Source organism: Seriola lalandi, unplaced genomic scaffold (genome assembly GCF_002814215.2).
Source record: "Seriola lalandi dorsalis isolate HSWRI2012SDOR001 ecotype SW California unplaced genomic scaffold, Sedor1 jcf7180002054902, whole genome shotgun sequence".
Taxonomy (NCBI): domain Eukaryota; kingdom Metazoa; phylum Chordata; class Actinopteri; order Carangiformes; family Carangidae; genus Seriola; species Seriola lalandi.
In genome coordinates this window covers 878,730-894,100 of record NW_019525454.1, presented here as the reverse complement: position 1 = coordinate 894,100, position 15,371 = coordinate 878,730, and the positions used below count along the sequence as shown (strand labels likewise).

The 15,371-nt window shown below is 45.5% G+C and overlaps 1 protein-coding gene across 3 annotated transcripts; it reads left to right on the top strand.

Moving 5' to 3' along the window:
• The first annotated feature begins 1,603 nt into the window (after nt 1-1,603).
• fbxo34 (F-box protein 34) lies at nt 1,604-14,733 on the top strand. 3 transcript variants are annotated; one of them, XM_087169639.1, is made up of 4 exons: nt 1,604-1,827; nt 7,473-7,673; nt 10,286-10,450; nt 10,724-14,733. In XM_087169639.1, the coding sequence occupies exons 3-4, from the start codon at nt 10,422-10,424 to the stop codon at nt 12,789-12,791; spliced, it is 2,097 nt and encodes a 698-aa protein (XP_087025765.1). In that variant the 5' UTR covers nt 1,604-1,827; nt 7,473-7,673; nt 10,286-10,421; the 3' UTR covers nt 12,792-14,733. The 3 variants fall into 3 exon arrangements, with proteins under 3 accessions (XP_087025765.1, XP_023286163.1, XP_087025766.1); XM_023430395.2 differs by lacking the exon at nt 10,286-10,450; XM_087169640.1 differs by lacking the exons at nt 1,604-1,827; nt 7,473-7,673; nt 10,286-10,450 and adding an exon at nt 7,690-8,712.
• Nucleotides 14,734-15,371: the final 638 nt, after the last annotated feature.

Below are 15,371 nucleotides of genomic sequence, written 5' to 3'. Positions count from 1 at the left end.
CATATAGTAAATAGTATCTACTTTTAAATAATTAATTCTATTATCATATAATAAATAGTATTTTTAAATAGTACATGGTATTATTTTCTAGTGAATATTTTATAGATCTAATAATTTAATTTAATATTATTACAATATTATAAACCTTTTCTTAAAAAACAAATATTAATTAATTAATATTAATATAGACAATAGCATATCATTTTAAATATGAAATACTTTATATTTTTTTCAGGTACAGTGCACATGAATCTCTATCTTTGTGAGGGTACCAGTGTTAACCAGGTGTAATTTAGTAACTCTGTGATCTCCTTAACTGTCACTGTTTGACTGTCAGTGCTGATCCTGGATCTGTTAACTAAAGTGGTTCACAGACACCAGGGGGCGACACTGAGACACCTCCTGCTACAGGTCTGAGGCAGGGGAGGAAAGGAGGATAAGGAAACACAATAAGGGGAGGAAAGGGAGAGAAGGAAAGAACGAGCTAACGAATGAAAGAAGGAGAAGTGGAGGTAAGACAGGACAGTCCTGGCTGTGACCTTTGACCCCTGGTTGTAAGAGGGCTCTGGTTCTCCTGGTTCTGATGTGTGGTTTTGTTGTTGTTGTTGAAACTGAAGACGGATCACAGATAAATTATTAAATATGAGGGGGTCTCACTCTGTCGCTGCTGCTGTGACCCAAAACACTCAGAGACTTCCTCCATGTGTCAAACCTGAAAAGATGCATGGATCAAAATACATAAGGTTTCATTAAGGTTTATATAAAATAAGTGATAGCGAAAATAAACAGAACTAACAACTGCACGTTTATTGATCAAAACAAATTTCCATTTCATCACATCCAGAGTGTGAATTCATCAAATTCACAGAATAGAAATTCAATGTAGAAACAACAAGAGCAATGAAAGAGAAAAAATGTAATTAAAGAAAATTCAAAGGTGAATAAAATAAAGAAAGATTCAATTGTAAGTATTTTCAAAAATGTAGACATAATTAGAGCTTCAACAATAAGTGGATTAAACAATTGACAGAAAATGTACTATTTTCATAATAAATTTATCGTTTTGAAGTTTTTTTTAAAGTAACACCAAAATTCTCTGGTTTCACTTCCTCCACTTCTGTCACAGTAAACTGAACCTCATCTGTGCTGGACTGTTAATCACACAAAAGAGGACATCTGACCTGATCTGTCACCTTGGACTGTGGGAATCTGTGACGCTCTTCAGATAAACAACTAATCGATTGACTGAGAAAATAATCAACAGATTAATCAATAGTGAAAGGAATTGTTGGCTGCAGCCCTAGACATGATATAATTAGATAATATAACTAAAATGAAAAGGATAAATAAGAAATGTAAAACAATAAAACATTAAATATAAAGGAGTCATACAAAAAAACTGTATCAGTCAACTAATCTTTTCTTCAAATGATGGTTTATTACATTTTGCCTGTTGGAGTAATATTTAACAAGGAAAAATAAGATTTAGATAAAAGTCAGTCCTCTTTACAACCAATATAACCACATCTTCATGTATATAGACGATCTTTGGCAGGCTTCGTTACGTCATGACGCAGCAGTCCCAGCTGTACGTCAGTGTGCTCGGTCAGTAGTGGTTGGTTCAGACAGAGGAACCGACAGGTTCGGGAACGGCGGAGCTCCGTTCAAACTGCGATTTAACATTTTAAAACAACATTTTATCTGTAGTTAACCGAACTAACCGGCAGCTGCAGAGTTTCACGTTAACGGGACGAACCGGGAACGGAGGGATTTGCTGTTTTTCGTCGCTGCCACCAGCGGACAGAGACGGAGAGATTCCCCCTCCAGGTTAGTCTGACCCTCGGCCTCTGTCCGGTGGGTTCCACTGCTACAACAGTCCGTCTGAACCTGAACACAAACCCACAGGGACGTGGGGAGGTTTGTTTAAAAAGACTTTTAGTTTCTTCAAATGTCGACGCTCTATTTCCTTCCACCTAGCTCTGTGTCTGTTAGCCGCAGAGGCTAGTCAGTTAGCCAGGTGTATCATGGTTTCAAACGGCCGCGGCTAGTAGCATGCTAGTTAGCGCTGATGCTAGCAAAGTTTGAGTAGGAAGTCAGCTCCGGTTACTGACTGGGTGTCTGGGTGGTAACGGGGTGATGGGCAGTTTGTTTACCGTCTGCTCTGGTACATGTTACCGGTTCTCGCGTCATATGGAGTCGGTGCAGAGCTACATGCTAACAGACATTAGCTGCGGACAGTGGAGGTGGTGCAGAGGCCTCAGGGTCTGTCTGTGATCCGGACTGAAGTTCACAGCAGCTGTTTGGGGCTTCAGAGCTGTTAGCTCCAGACCTGTTAAATCAACCTGCTGTCGTGGGTTAGTTCCACTGGTTAACAGCAGTCACTGCGGTTTAGGTACTGGTTACCGAAACACCTGAAACACCAGTTTCTGCTGTGTCTTCCGTATCGTGCTCAAAATGAACCCAGAACCGACGGTGTGGAAATATTCCGTGTTCAGTAGGTGTGTGAAGGCAAAGCAGGTGAACACACACTAAATATTAACATTCTCTTTCTTTTCATTTCGTTAACTTTAAACACACAGAAAGCAGGAAACAGCCAGTGAGGCCTGCAACTATTTCCATCAGGGAATAATCTGCTGATTATTTTCTCATTGATTTATTAATCAGTTGCTCTAGAAAACATTATCAAACTGCACGTCACAGTTTCCCAGAGTCCAAGGTGACGTCGTCAGAAGTCTGTTTTTGTTAAAACAAGATATTCAGTTTATTATGTGACTAAGAAAAGAAGCAAATGTTCAGATTTGAGATTTCTTTTTTACTTAATTAATAATTAATGATTACCAATTGTAGTGCTGTTAACTGAATAATTGATTTTTTAAATAATTTTTTAAGCAAAGGGATGAAGTATTTGCTGTTTGTGGCTTTTCTGCGTCACATGATAATAAATTGAATCTCTTTTAAACTGTTGGTTGGAGAAAACTGGACATTTGAAAACGTCACCTTGAACTCTGAGAAACTCAGATGGACATTTTTACTGTTTTCTGACTGAACGACCACTGAGGCAAAGGCAACGCAAATGTATCTGTAGAACATTTCATACCAGTGGAAACACCAAGTGCTTAACGGAGTACAAGCAGAATTAAAACAGTCAAACACGAAGTATAAAACCAGTCAAACAAACAAAGTAGAGAGAAAAAGTTGAACGCGACTGTTAAAAGTTGAGTTGAGACTTTAAGGTGCTTGGAGCTGTTTCTAGTCTCGGATCTTCAGGCATTCTGAGCAGCATAGTGGTTGAAGGCAGCTTCACCATATTTAGTTTTAATCCCTGGAACATACTGATGAATGTAACTGTTGGTTTCAGGCCCACAGACAGTGTTAAAGAGCTAACTGAGCTAACTGAGCTAACATGCAGTTCAAACAGTGTGTGAGTGACAGGAACCTATAAGATCTCCACTGTCACTCTCGTCTCTGCGCTCTGACGGAGTAGAGATGTTGATTTCTCTGTCCATTAAACAGAAATTTAAATTACAAAACTAGTCGACGAGACTGAGAGGTAGAAAACAGTTTCATCAGGTCAGCATCTGCAGGTAAGCGGTGTGTGGCTAACGTCAGCGGTGCTAGCACCAGCAGCCTCCTTACCTCGCAGGTTATCATACCTGAGCTGAATGTGGTTCCTCGTCGCTCCAGTCCAGTGGTTATATTCCTCAGATCTAAGTCCTGTCATCCAGCACTGGTTTCACCGGGCGTCACTGTCCCAGTTTACACCTCACTGGTTTACAACATCCAGGCAGAGGGCGGCGAGACCAGCATCGTTTAATCATTCAGTCGACTAATCACTAATCACCTACGTGATACTCGTCAGCAGCCGAGAGGAGGAGCTACCTGTCACAGCCAATCACAACAGACAGAGAGAAGCAGTGAAGAGAAGCTGGACTCTGAGGATGAGTTGGTCCGGTTCAGTGGCTCAGTCTGTGTCTTATATTCATGTGGTGTTTTGTGACGAGGCCGTCGGTCTGGACACAAACACATCGTCTTATTTTATTGATCTCAGGTGATCAGGAGCCGTTCCTGTAAATACGCTCTGCAGCTGCACTTTGACCTTTGTCCTGTGATGACCCAATCAGCTCTCAGCCCGTCCACACTGTTTCCTTCCACCTGTGTGAGTCCAGCTGAGCTCAGAACAGCTGAGGATGAGAGCAGGCGTTCAGTCGGCGCGGTGCAGGATCAGACTCGGTGTAGACAAACGCTGGAAGCAGCTTCAGGAGTCTCGTGATCTGTGGATGTATTGATCAGTCTGAAGAACAGTTTGTCACACAGCTCCTGCAGAGCCGGCTGAAGTGTCTGCTGCACTGACCTCTGACCTTTGACCTCCGACATCGATCTGGAGGCTGAAGAAGTGTTCATTCACTCTATATCTATTCTTCTGTAGCTGTTTATAATATGAACAGTTGTGATAGTGGCAGCAGATGATGAATATGACAAAGAAAAGCAGCAAATCAGCAGCGAGCAGGGGCCGGTTACACAAAGCATCTGAGGTTAAGATTTCCTTAAAATGTTCATCCAAGTGTTGAAGGTTTTCTCCGTATTTTAGTCTTATACTGAAGGAATCACTTAAAGTCAGTTCAGACCTTAGTGACCAAACTTAGGAGAACTTACTGCGCCTCTGATTGTATCTTAACTGTTTCTTTTCCTCGATCAGAAGAAGCTGATGGATCCTCAACGACCAGGAATTGACTTAGATTTGATCTGATCAATTTCCTCAGCTGCTCTGCAGTTAATGATGCAATTAACCTTTTAAGCAACTGGGATTCTCCCGCTCATCAAATCACAGTCAGATATGTTAGGAACCTGTGTGTGTGTGTGCGTGCGTGCGTGTGCGTGCGTGCGTGTGCGTGCATGTGTTTGTGTGTGCGCACTCTAGGTTAAACAGAAAACCAGTTTGGTCAGTCTGTGAAGCTCTGTGTCTTTTTCTCTCTAAGAAACATATCGTGCAGCTCTCAACACACACACACACACACACACACACACACACACACACACACACACACACACACACACACACACACAGAGCATGTTGGTGTTTTCCCAGCATGCCTTGTGGTTGAGTAGAGGGTGTGGTTGTCTGGCTGAACAGGCTGAAACAAGCTTCAAACTGTTTTATTTCTCTGAAACACAGAGGAACTGCGACTTCACTTCGACCAATCACAGGCTTGTAAACAGTAACATGACTCACAGCTGGTTGGGTCGTCCAGTTCAGTGTGTCTCTAACATACAGTGTTGTTGTTGTTGTTAAGAGACCAGAAATCTGATGAATAAATAGATATTAATATTTAGAAATTGAATATAGATGTTCATATTTAAACAGACTCGTGGCTCCGCCCACAGTCTCAGTTGTGTTGTTGACCTTTGAACCTTTGAGCTGCTCCGCCATGTTTGTTGGTAACAACAGTGTTGCTGAGTTTTCACACGTTTGTTTACGTCATGTTGTTTTTCTTTGCGGATGAGAGGCAACGGAGACCAAACAGACATGAACGAATGAAAGTTTGGACGAGAGACTCGTTAGCTGAGGAGTTTAATGAATCTGAGTTGGTTCCCAACTTGGATCAGAACCGCCCCTGTCCACTGCAAACACCCCAAACTTTACACTGCAGTTAACAGTAGAGAGATGACAGGAAGTGACAACTAAAGACTGTGGCATTGTTAGCATTATCATATTAAAATGAAAAGTCACACCTTGCTGCACAGAGGATAATATTCTAATGTTAATTCAAATTCGAAAATTAAAATGCAGATTTTTAACAATTTGAAAATGAAAAAGGCTTTTGATATTTCATTTCTGAAGTCTTCACCTGCTCGACAGTGGACCAATATTTAAATGCAAGATGTAAAACATTAATTGGCATTTTCATTTACATGTCACTACGCTCTGCTGGGCTGGAAATGAACATGCAATTTTTTAACAATGTGAAAATCAAAATGGCATTTGATGTTTTTCATTTTCAGTCTTATGCAGGTATGTGAAAATTTATTGCATCTATTTGCGTTTTCATTTAAATTTGTACTCAAAGAACAAAAACATGTTGGAAACTTTAACGGTATTGTGGAATTGCATCATTATTAAATATATAATCTCCTCCAGGCTTCCACACGACTGACCAAAGATTTCTGTGTTTTGTTTTGGCGTCACCTCACAACAACAAGCTGCTATCAGCTGACTGCTTCTTTCTCTGTGAGGGCTTTGTCTGTCCCTATGTGTCAGCTCTGTGATTGACAGGTGACCTGTCCACGTTTAGCCCGCCCATCACCCAGTGTCACCTGGGATCAGCTGATGAGCTAATTCCACTGTTTATGTCCGAGTGTGAGACACGGCAGGAGAAAACGTTCTCTTCTCCTCCTCTGTGTGTGTGTGTGTGTGTGTGTGTGTGTGTGTGTGTGGCAGAGTGGGCATTCCAGACATATTGATTACCCACTGCCTTATATAGACACAAGGAGACAGTACAAGCAGCTGATTGGCTCAGTGACACACACACACACAGTGTAAGCAGAGCTGAGTGTGACAGCAGCTGCTGGGTGTCACTTACAGGACCATGTGCTGGTCCAACACGCACACACACACACACACACACACACACACACACACACACACACACACACAGAGTCCAGAGGATCCAGCAGCCTGTTTCCACCAGTTAAAGGTTTATTTCCCTCCATCAGACAGAGATGAGTTTCTGTCGTGTTATCAAATTATGTAATAATAGAACGAGCAGCATATTTATTTTTTTATTATTTACTTTTATTTTTCTTCCACGTAGATCATAAACCCTCAAATATAAAACGACTCATTGAAATCAGTTGAGAAACACAAAAGTTATAGAGTTTTTTATTCAGAAAACACTGCAGCTCCTCTGTTGTCCTCAGTCTCGCCCGGTCCAATGTGGCGGCCTCAGACCAGTGACTGTGTATAAAGATGGACGACATCACAGCTCCCTGAAGTGAAGCCAAAGCGTCTGCCATCAACCATAACCTGCTGGCTGTCTGCAGCACAGGCCGTAAACCCCGCCCCCTCCATGTGGGGACACAGGCCAAACTAATACGTCTACATGTTCAGGTCGTTCTCATCACACTGATGTTTGTTCAGTTCAAATTTATTCTTCCGCACCAGCGACTGTCACGGCCGTCTGTCCCTTTTTTTCTCCTGGACGTGATGTCTCAGTAGCACCATTGGGTTGAGCGGGTGTGTGGGCGGGACCTCAATACCATGGCACCACTCTCTGATCACCACAGCACAGATTTCGCCTCTGCGTGATGTCAACAGGACAAGATGGCAGCGCCTCTACCCAGGACATTTTGGCTTCATTTTTGTCCAGTGGGAGGAAGAGGAGACATCGGCCATCTTTATACACAGTCACTGACTTACACATTGTGTGTGTGTGTGTGTGTGTGTTTATTGATGATGTGTGTGTGTTTTCCTGCAGGTTGTGCATCCTGACTGCCGAGGAGGCGGGGTTTAAGGACTCGGAGGACCAACGGGGTCTGGTTTTGTTTCCTGTCTGGGGGGGGGGGGGGGGGTGACAGTGAACGTCTGAGCGATGTGAAACTGAAGGACCAGAGGAGCTGTCACTCTAACCAGGACCACGCCCCCCTGGACCACCAACCAATCAGCACACAACCTGGAGGTAAACTGTGACTCTCAAGATGCATTTCACTGACAAACAGCCAATCACAGAGCTTCATTTTTTGTTACTGAAGCTGCATTTCACAGTTTGTAGAAACTTCACGTTCAGCAGGTTGAATCAGTTCATGTTTGGACCTCTGACTGGCCCCATCTCCACGGCAACAGCAGCTGAGGCTCGTTGGTATTGTAGTATTTAGTGAAAGAAAAAATGGATTAATCAGAAACAAAGAGAGAGAAACATGAACCCGTATGATGGTTCTGTTATCCGATCCTTTCTATGTCCAGAACCATTCAGGAGATTAAAGAAGAAAACCTGTGGTAACACTTTGTTTTACAAGTTCTGTATTTATTTAGCTGCTAATTACCAGGATCTTTTCAAGTCCTGTGCAGTTTGCTACTCATTAAGGGAAATGGAGAAAGTGTTAGTTGCTGCAATTATTAATTACCTGCTCGTTATATTTGAGTTTTAAAGAAAAATGATGCAGTAAATGAAGTCGTAAATTGATGTCACTATCATTTCGATGGTATTGTTGTGATCTGTGTGTGAACTGATCCAGTCTCCAGCTTTAAAACCTGCAGTGGATGTTTCTAGTTTGTAGGGTGACATCACTGATGATGTAACATAATGAAAAAATTAGTGTTTGTTTAAGACATGAGTCATTGCAGTTACACAATCCTACACTGACTGTTTCTCCCTCCATGAATGAACTTTGAATCTCAGCTGCACAGAAGATGTTTTCAAATCCTTTTTCTACATAAAACTGAAGATCCCTGGAAAATCTGTCGTTTTCTTCTCAACTTTATTTCAGTCACGTTAACTCTAACCCTATGACCGGAGAACATTTTGAGCTTCAAGTCTGATGTGTAGTCGTAAAGTGTGAATGACGGCGGCGCTGCAGGCGTGTCGTCGTCACTGCGACTGGGAACAATTAGAATTACACAACCTGCAGTCAGAGAAGCTAACGAGAGACAGAAACACTTACATAAACCACTGAGAGAGCGGAGAGAGGTCGGAGGTCACACCACACAGCTGTGGAGGGGTGAGTCAGTCTCAGTGCATTAAAGGAAAGACCTGTGAACATGAACCAGCTTCAGTCTGTGAAACAGCTCAGACAGTGAGGAACTGGACTTTAAACAGCTGATCAGAAAAAATGTTACAGTCGGGGCTGAAACATGCTGCAACAGGCTGCGTTCACCCGACCCCGTCTTTTATACTCGTACTTACAACTGGTGCAACATTTGTTTCTTCCTCCCTGTTTCAAACCGTGACAGGAGTTGGCTCGGTCCGTCAGCACGACACGTTGTTGAGGTTTAGGAGTTTGCATCGACACCTCAGACCGTAACACCTTTCCCACATTTACCTGTGTTGAGACATAATTCCAGTTCTTCATGTCTCTGCTGATAAAGAACAAAGTCAGAAAGAATAAAATCTCTGTGAATTTTTATCTTTACAGCTTAATAAGCTGATTAGTCAACAGAAAATCAACTGGCAACTAACAACCGACCAATGAGAACACGTCTACAAACCAACCAATCAGAGCACGTCTAGTATGACATGAAATCACACTGGTTGTTGTTTGTACTAGTTTGAATTAATTTGATGGCGCCCCCCTCCCTCGCTCACTCTGCTGACTGGCGGTCAGGTGGTCAGTGAGGGGCGGAGTCAGCTGTCAGTCCACAGTCTGTTGAGTCGTCAAAAATATTGTTTTACTTGCGGCAGCTGGGTGAGTCTGTGGAGCTCAGATGTTCATACTGGGTGTGTGTGTGGGAACTGATCCAAACTGAACTGAGAGCAGCACACAGCTGAGGTAATGCTCCTGTGTGTGTGTGTGTGTGTGTGTGTGTGTGTGTGTGTGTGTGTGTGTGTGTGTGTGTGTGTGTTTCATCATGATGTAATCCCGTAGTTAAAAAGTTGAAGTGTGTTCCTGCACATGTCTGTACATGTGGTCGGATGAAAACGAAGACGCTACATGAAGTTTCTGTCCACCAGGTGACACTGACACAAACTACGGAAGAGGACGAGGGCCACACGTGAAACTTTTTGTCTGACTTTTTTTTTCTCTAAAAACATGTTTTTCGCTCGTGGCCTTCGTCCTGTTCAGTAACAGTTCATAAAGTAGTTGTTTCCACTCTGACTCTGTCTCCACAGTCAAACACCTGGAGAACATCAAAAACAAGTAAATCTGTTTTCGGTCAAAGCTGCATCACAGCAGCTAACTGATGGATCACAGAAGGAGTCAGAGAGGTCAAAGGTCGTCACACAGATCAGAGTTGGGGGGGGGCTGAAACCAAGAGCAGGAGATGTCTTTAATGTTTAGACTGAATCTGTGGACGTACTCCAACATGTTAGCAAAACAGCTGCTGACTCCCACACCCAGTCCTCGTCCTGCAGCAGCTGAGGAGCAACGACCAGTTCTAGAAACAGTCTGTTCCAGTAAAACCAGTGAGTGTCCTCCAGCAGCTGGATCCTCCCTCTGAGTCTCAGTGTGTCTCTCACTAACCAGTGCTTATAAGGCATTCTTCATCTGCAGCTCTGATAATAAGGCGGCGCGTGTGTGTGTGTGTGTGTGTGTGTGTGTGTGTGTGTGCGCGCACGCACGCGTGTGTTTTCAGTCAGCAGGCGTCTGCTGAGAAATCTGTCCTTGAAAGGTCTGAAGTGTCTGTTAGTCAAACCAACACTTCACTACCACACTGTCATAGACTCACACGCTGTCGGCCATGTTTGGATCTGTGTCAGAGGGTCTGTCTGATGTCAAAGGTCAGGTCTGTCTGCAACAGGTAAATAAATGTAACCGGTGATATGAGACGTGAGGAGTCTTTGTGACTAATTTGACCTCAGTCTAATAAAAAGTTTGACTGACTCTTAGTTTGAAAAAAGTCTTTGTTTACCCAGAATTCATGGCAAATTGGCTCTTAGAAAGATCGCCCAGAGCAGTAGCAGTCAGTCTGAAGTCTGTGATCCTCTTCACCTCTGATGAAACCTGGAGATGAAATATATACAAGATGTATGGAGTAATCTTTCCCCTCTCTCTCTCTCTGTCGCTCTCTCAGGACCATCATGCATCTGAAGTCTTATCCGAAGCTCATGCGGTCTGAGTTGCGTTTGGATGCGGCCGGTGTTCAGACATCGTCCCAGCGGAGCAGTCTGTTTGTGAGCCAGCAGGGGGCGCTGTTGAAGACCTGCAGCAGTAACCATGGCAACATCAGCAGCAGCCGCCTCCCGTTCAGCGTCATCTCCACCAACACGCTTCGCTGTAGCAACGGAACAAACAGCAACATCGGCAGCAACGTAGCGTCGCTGCGACTGAGGGCGTCATCCAGCATCACCCTGCAGCTCCTCCCCCCGCCACCGGGCTGCGAGAACGACACACTCAGATTGTACCAGACTGCCACAGAGGATGTGGACGCCCCGCTGGACATCTGGACCGTCATCAAACCCGGACACGTCCGCGAGAAGATCGCCATCTTTGCTTCAGAGGAGGGACGGACAGATGGAGCCAGAGGCAGCGAACACACCTCAACCAGCAGCTCAGGTGGCCGGGACAGGGCGCCGCCGGTGTGCACGAACCACAGCACCATGTCGGGACTTACACGGGCCGTTAAGGCAAAGGGGAGCTGGGAGGAGAACTGCAGCGCCAAACGGCGCCGCAGGTCTGGAAGCAACCAGAACCAAAACCTCCAGCAGGACCAGAGGACCCAGGTCCTGGACGCACAGCAACACAACCATAACTCGTCTCCACGGCGCTCAGACTCAACTCAGACGCCAGGCAGCAGGCGGTGTGGAGACGAGGCGGTGACAGCGGCAGAGGAGGAGGAGCAGAAGGTTTCGGTGGTGGAGATGGTGGCGTTCCTGGAGCAGAGGGCGAGCGAGCAGCAGCTAGACTGCAAACCTGTCCTCGCTCTACAGAGGAGTTCCACCACCATCACTCTGTCCAGACCTCTACCATCTGAGGTCAAGGAAGGGTCGGAGGTCAGGGAGGGGTCAGAGGACAGGGGGGAGGAGCCGGAGAGCGTCAAGGTGTCGGACATGGTGGCAAAGCTGGAGTCGGAGTGTCTGAGGAGGAAGACGGAGGGAGTTCTGTCGAGGAGCAACAGCCTGAGGAGGATGGTGGGACGTGTCCTGCTCACCGCCGGGGACCAGGGATCATCTGTGACATCATCAATGACATCATCATCGTCATCACTGCTGGGAGCTCAGAGTCCAAGCAGGGAGCCTATCAGCTGCTCAGAAACAGCCTCAGCTCTGACCACGCCCCCCTCTTCGCTCTCAGGTGAGGCTCAGGAGGTCGGGGTGGGCGGGGCTCTGGAGAGACAGAGCACTGTCACAGAGAGTCAGACTGTGATCCTGCCCCCTCAGCCAGAGGAGGCGGAGCCTGTACCCGGCTTGTTGTTTTTGTCTCTGCCTCCTGCTGCTTCAGCCTGTACAGACTCTATCCCTCCCCCCAAAGACTCAGAGCCCCGCCCCCCTCACCACAGAACGACTTTTGACCAGGAGCCTGCCCCCTCGCAGCCCCGCCCCCTCGCTGTTAGCCCCTCCCCTGACTCTGGCAGCCAGTCAGAGAAGAGGAGGTGGAGGAAGTCTGGTGGGGGTCAGGAGGGGGAGGTTGTTGGTGCGAGTCCCTGCTCTGCCGCAGTGCCTCTGGGCCGGCGAGCGTCGGTGTCGCAGGACTTCCTGGAGATGCGTCAGCGGCTGCAGCAGCTGCTGGAGCCGCAGCCGTACCTGGCCGTGCTGCCGCATCACCTGCTGGTCAAGATCTTCCTGCTGCTGCCCACGCAGAGCCTCGCCGCGCTCAAGTGCACCTGCCACTACTTCAAGTTCGTCATCGAGAACTACGGCGTGCGGCCCGCCGACTCGCTCTGGGTGTCCGACCCTCGTTACCGGGACGACCCCTGCAAGCAATGCAAGAAGCGGTACGGCCGCGGCGACGTGTCGCTGTGCCGGTGGCACCACAAGCCGTACTGCCAGGCGCTGCCGTACGGCCCCGGGTACTGGATGTGTTGCCATGGCGCCCACAGAGACGCGCCCGGCTGCAACGTGGGTCTCCATGACAACCGCTGGGTACCTGCGTTTCACAGCATCAACGTGCCGATCTACAGGAGGAGCCACGATGACGACTGAGTGTGTGTGCGTGTGCGTGTGTGTGTGTGTGTTGCTCCCATGATGCAACTGCAGGTCAGATTTTCCTTTAAAACACTGAAGGGCTGCAGTGACCGGTCATTTTCATTACTGATGAATGAACAGCTGACGGTGCTGGAGTCACATGACCATCAGTGTGAACCCAGAGAAGCCGTCACTGTGACACCTGAGAAACAGACGCACGTGAAAGTTTCACATTGAATAAATGAAAATTATTTTCTGTCGGTGGATGAATCGACCTGCAGCTTTAAAAACTCTTTGTTCGGAGAAAAACTTCCGTTTGTTGAAGGAAGATCTGAACCAGCAGCAGCATGGCGCCCCCTGCTGCTCAAACCTCACCTCACAGCCCCCACCTGATCACCTGATCACCTGAGCGTTTACCTGTCATCATTTTTCTGGTCACAGCAGCAGCTCGTTAACGCATCAGTGCCTCGTTAGTGATGAAGCAGTGGGAGGGAGGAGGAGTCCCGGCCAGGACTCTTCTTCTTCTTCTTCTTCTTCTCTGACTGTCGGGGTCTGCAGCTGCTTCACCAAGATAAAAGCATCTCGTTCAGGAAACTAAAGATATTTTCAAATTAAAACAGGTTCTGACCTGAAATCAGTGTCACAGTCAGATGATGTTCAGATCATGTTACGTCAGATGTTTGTTTGGTTCAGAATAATTTGTTACTTCATGTGGTCACATGACTTCAGCTGAACACAGGTGCTGTCCTTCACCTGCATGATGTCTGACAAACAGTCTCCACTTTTCCTGCAGCTTTCAACCAGAGCTGCTGGGTCTTCCTCTCAGAGCTTTAGTCTCTGGAGAACAGGAAGTCTGACAGCAGAGCGTGTTTGGCGTTTTACTTTGAAAAATACATTTATCAATTATCACTTTCCTCCCTGTCAACTCATCATTTCATTGACTAAAGGTTGCAGCTCTTCTTTCAAATCCCTCACATGGTCTTCATCAGCAGGAGCTCAGTTCAGTTTTGATGTTTGTTTACAACAAAGAAAACTGATGAAGACTGTGTGACATGGCTGAAAGCTGCAGAACAGAGTAAGTGGAGCTTGAGTGGAGGTTGTTGATTCATCTGATTCATGTCGGTCTTTGACAACAGATGCAGAAAAGCAGGAAGTTAAATATTTAATATCACTGAAACTGTTCACTGATTATCAGAAGAGTTGCACAGTCATTTCCTGTCAGTAGACTAATTGATAAATCAAAGTGAGCTCACTGATTTGAATGATGATGCAAAGACAGAGAATCAGCTCCGCGTGTTATTGATCATCATGTTGTTCATGTATCTGATCATCTGCTGCTTTTCACACGTTTCAATCACTCGTTTCATTCTGTGGAGGAAACGAGGCGTTTGAGGGCGTCGTCTTTGTGATGTGCACTTTTCACTGTTTTCTGACGTTTGTGGACTAAACCGTTGATCATGGATTAACATGGACGCTGGCTGTAATCATCAGAGACTTTTCAGACCACCTGGTCGCCAGGTGAGTGAGGGGGCGGAGCTTCAGAGGGCATGGTCTTTGTTTGTTTGGGACGAGGCTGAATCGAGAGTCGGTGGACTTTACCTGCACCTTGTTTGTGTTTACATTTGTACATAAATCAGTCAGAGTTTATGAGCGCCGTGTGTTTGAACGAGAGATGTTTTTTTTTTTTGGTTTCTCAGTCCTGAACATGAACTCGTGCCTCAATCAGCAGCTGAGTGATAATCACCTTTAACGGGACTGATGTTTTAATTATTGTTTTTTCAGGAAGGGAAAAGAGGGAAGTGGCCTTGAGTGTCTCGGAGACGATGCAATATAAAACTGGACTGTAGAGATTATAGAAAAAAGAATATCTGGGTTGATGCTTGTTGGTTTCTGTCTGCTGGCTGTTCTGCTTTTTGCTGTTAAAAGATGTTTTGCTTTAATAAAGTGCTTTCTCATGGGATGTTTGGGTTAAAAAAAAAAAAAAAAGAAAAAAGATTTGACTCATCTTTATTTCACAGATTCAGAAACGTTCTGTCTCCTGCTGCAGACCGACGCTGAGAGGAAAATCAAATCATCAGCGCAGGTGTTTGAAGCAGGTTCAACAGACTCAGGATAACTTTAAGTTATCTGGTTTAACAAAACCTAACATTGTCCCGACAACCTGAACTAAGAAGCTGGTTATCATAGTTATCGTACCTGTCCAGGTGCGAGTGCCTTCATGTGAAAGAGGCTGAGTTTTCATTATAAGCAACATCGACAGAATCAATTAATAAATAATAATATAAAAGAAACGCTGCAGGTGAATTCAGTTATATATCCACTGATCAATACAAATATTTTTACTGATCTTTATTAGTGACTTAATTCTAAACTCTTTGGTCCCTGTCAGGATCCTGTAGGAATGATGACTCAGTGTTTCCAGTGATCTGATTGGTCAGTAGTTTGGCTGTTGACAGGTTTTGATTTGATCCGTTAGGAGTTCAGCATCAGTTCCCATGGTGATTTACCCCGGTAACAAGTGAACAGCTGTTTTAGGACCCCAGCGTTAAACCTGAGGTTACCTTGATAACCTCAGATCCTGCTTCAGAGCACAGCACT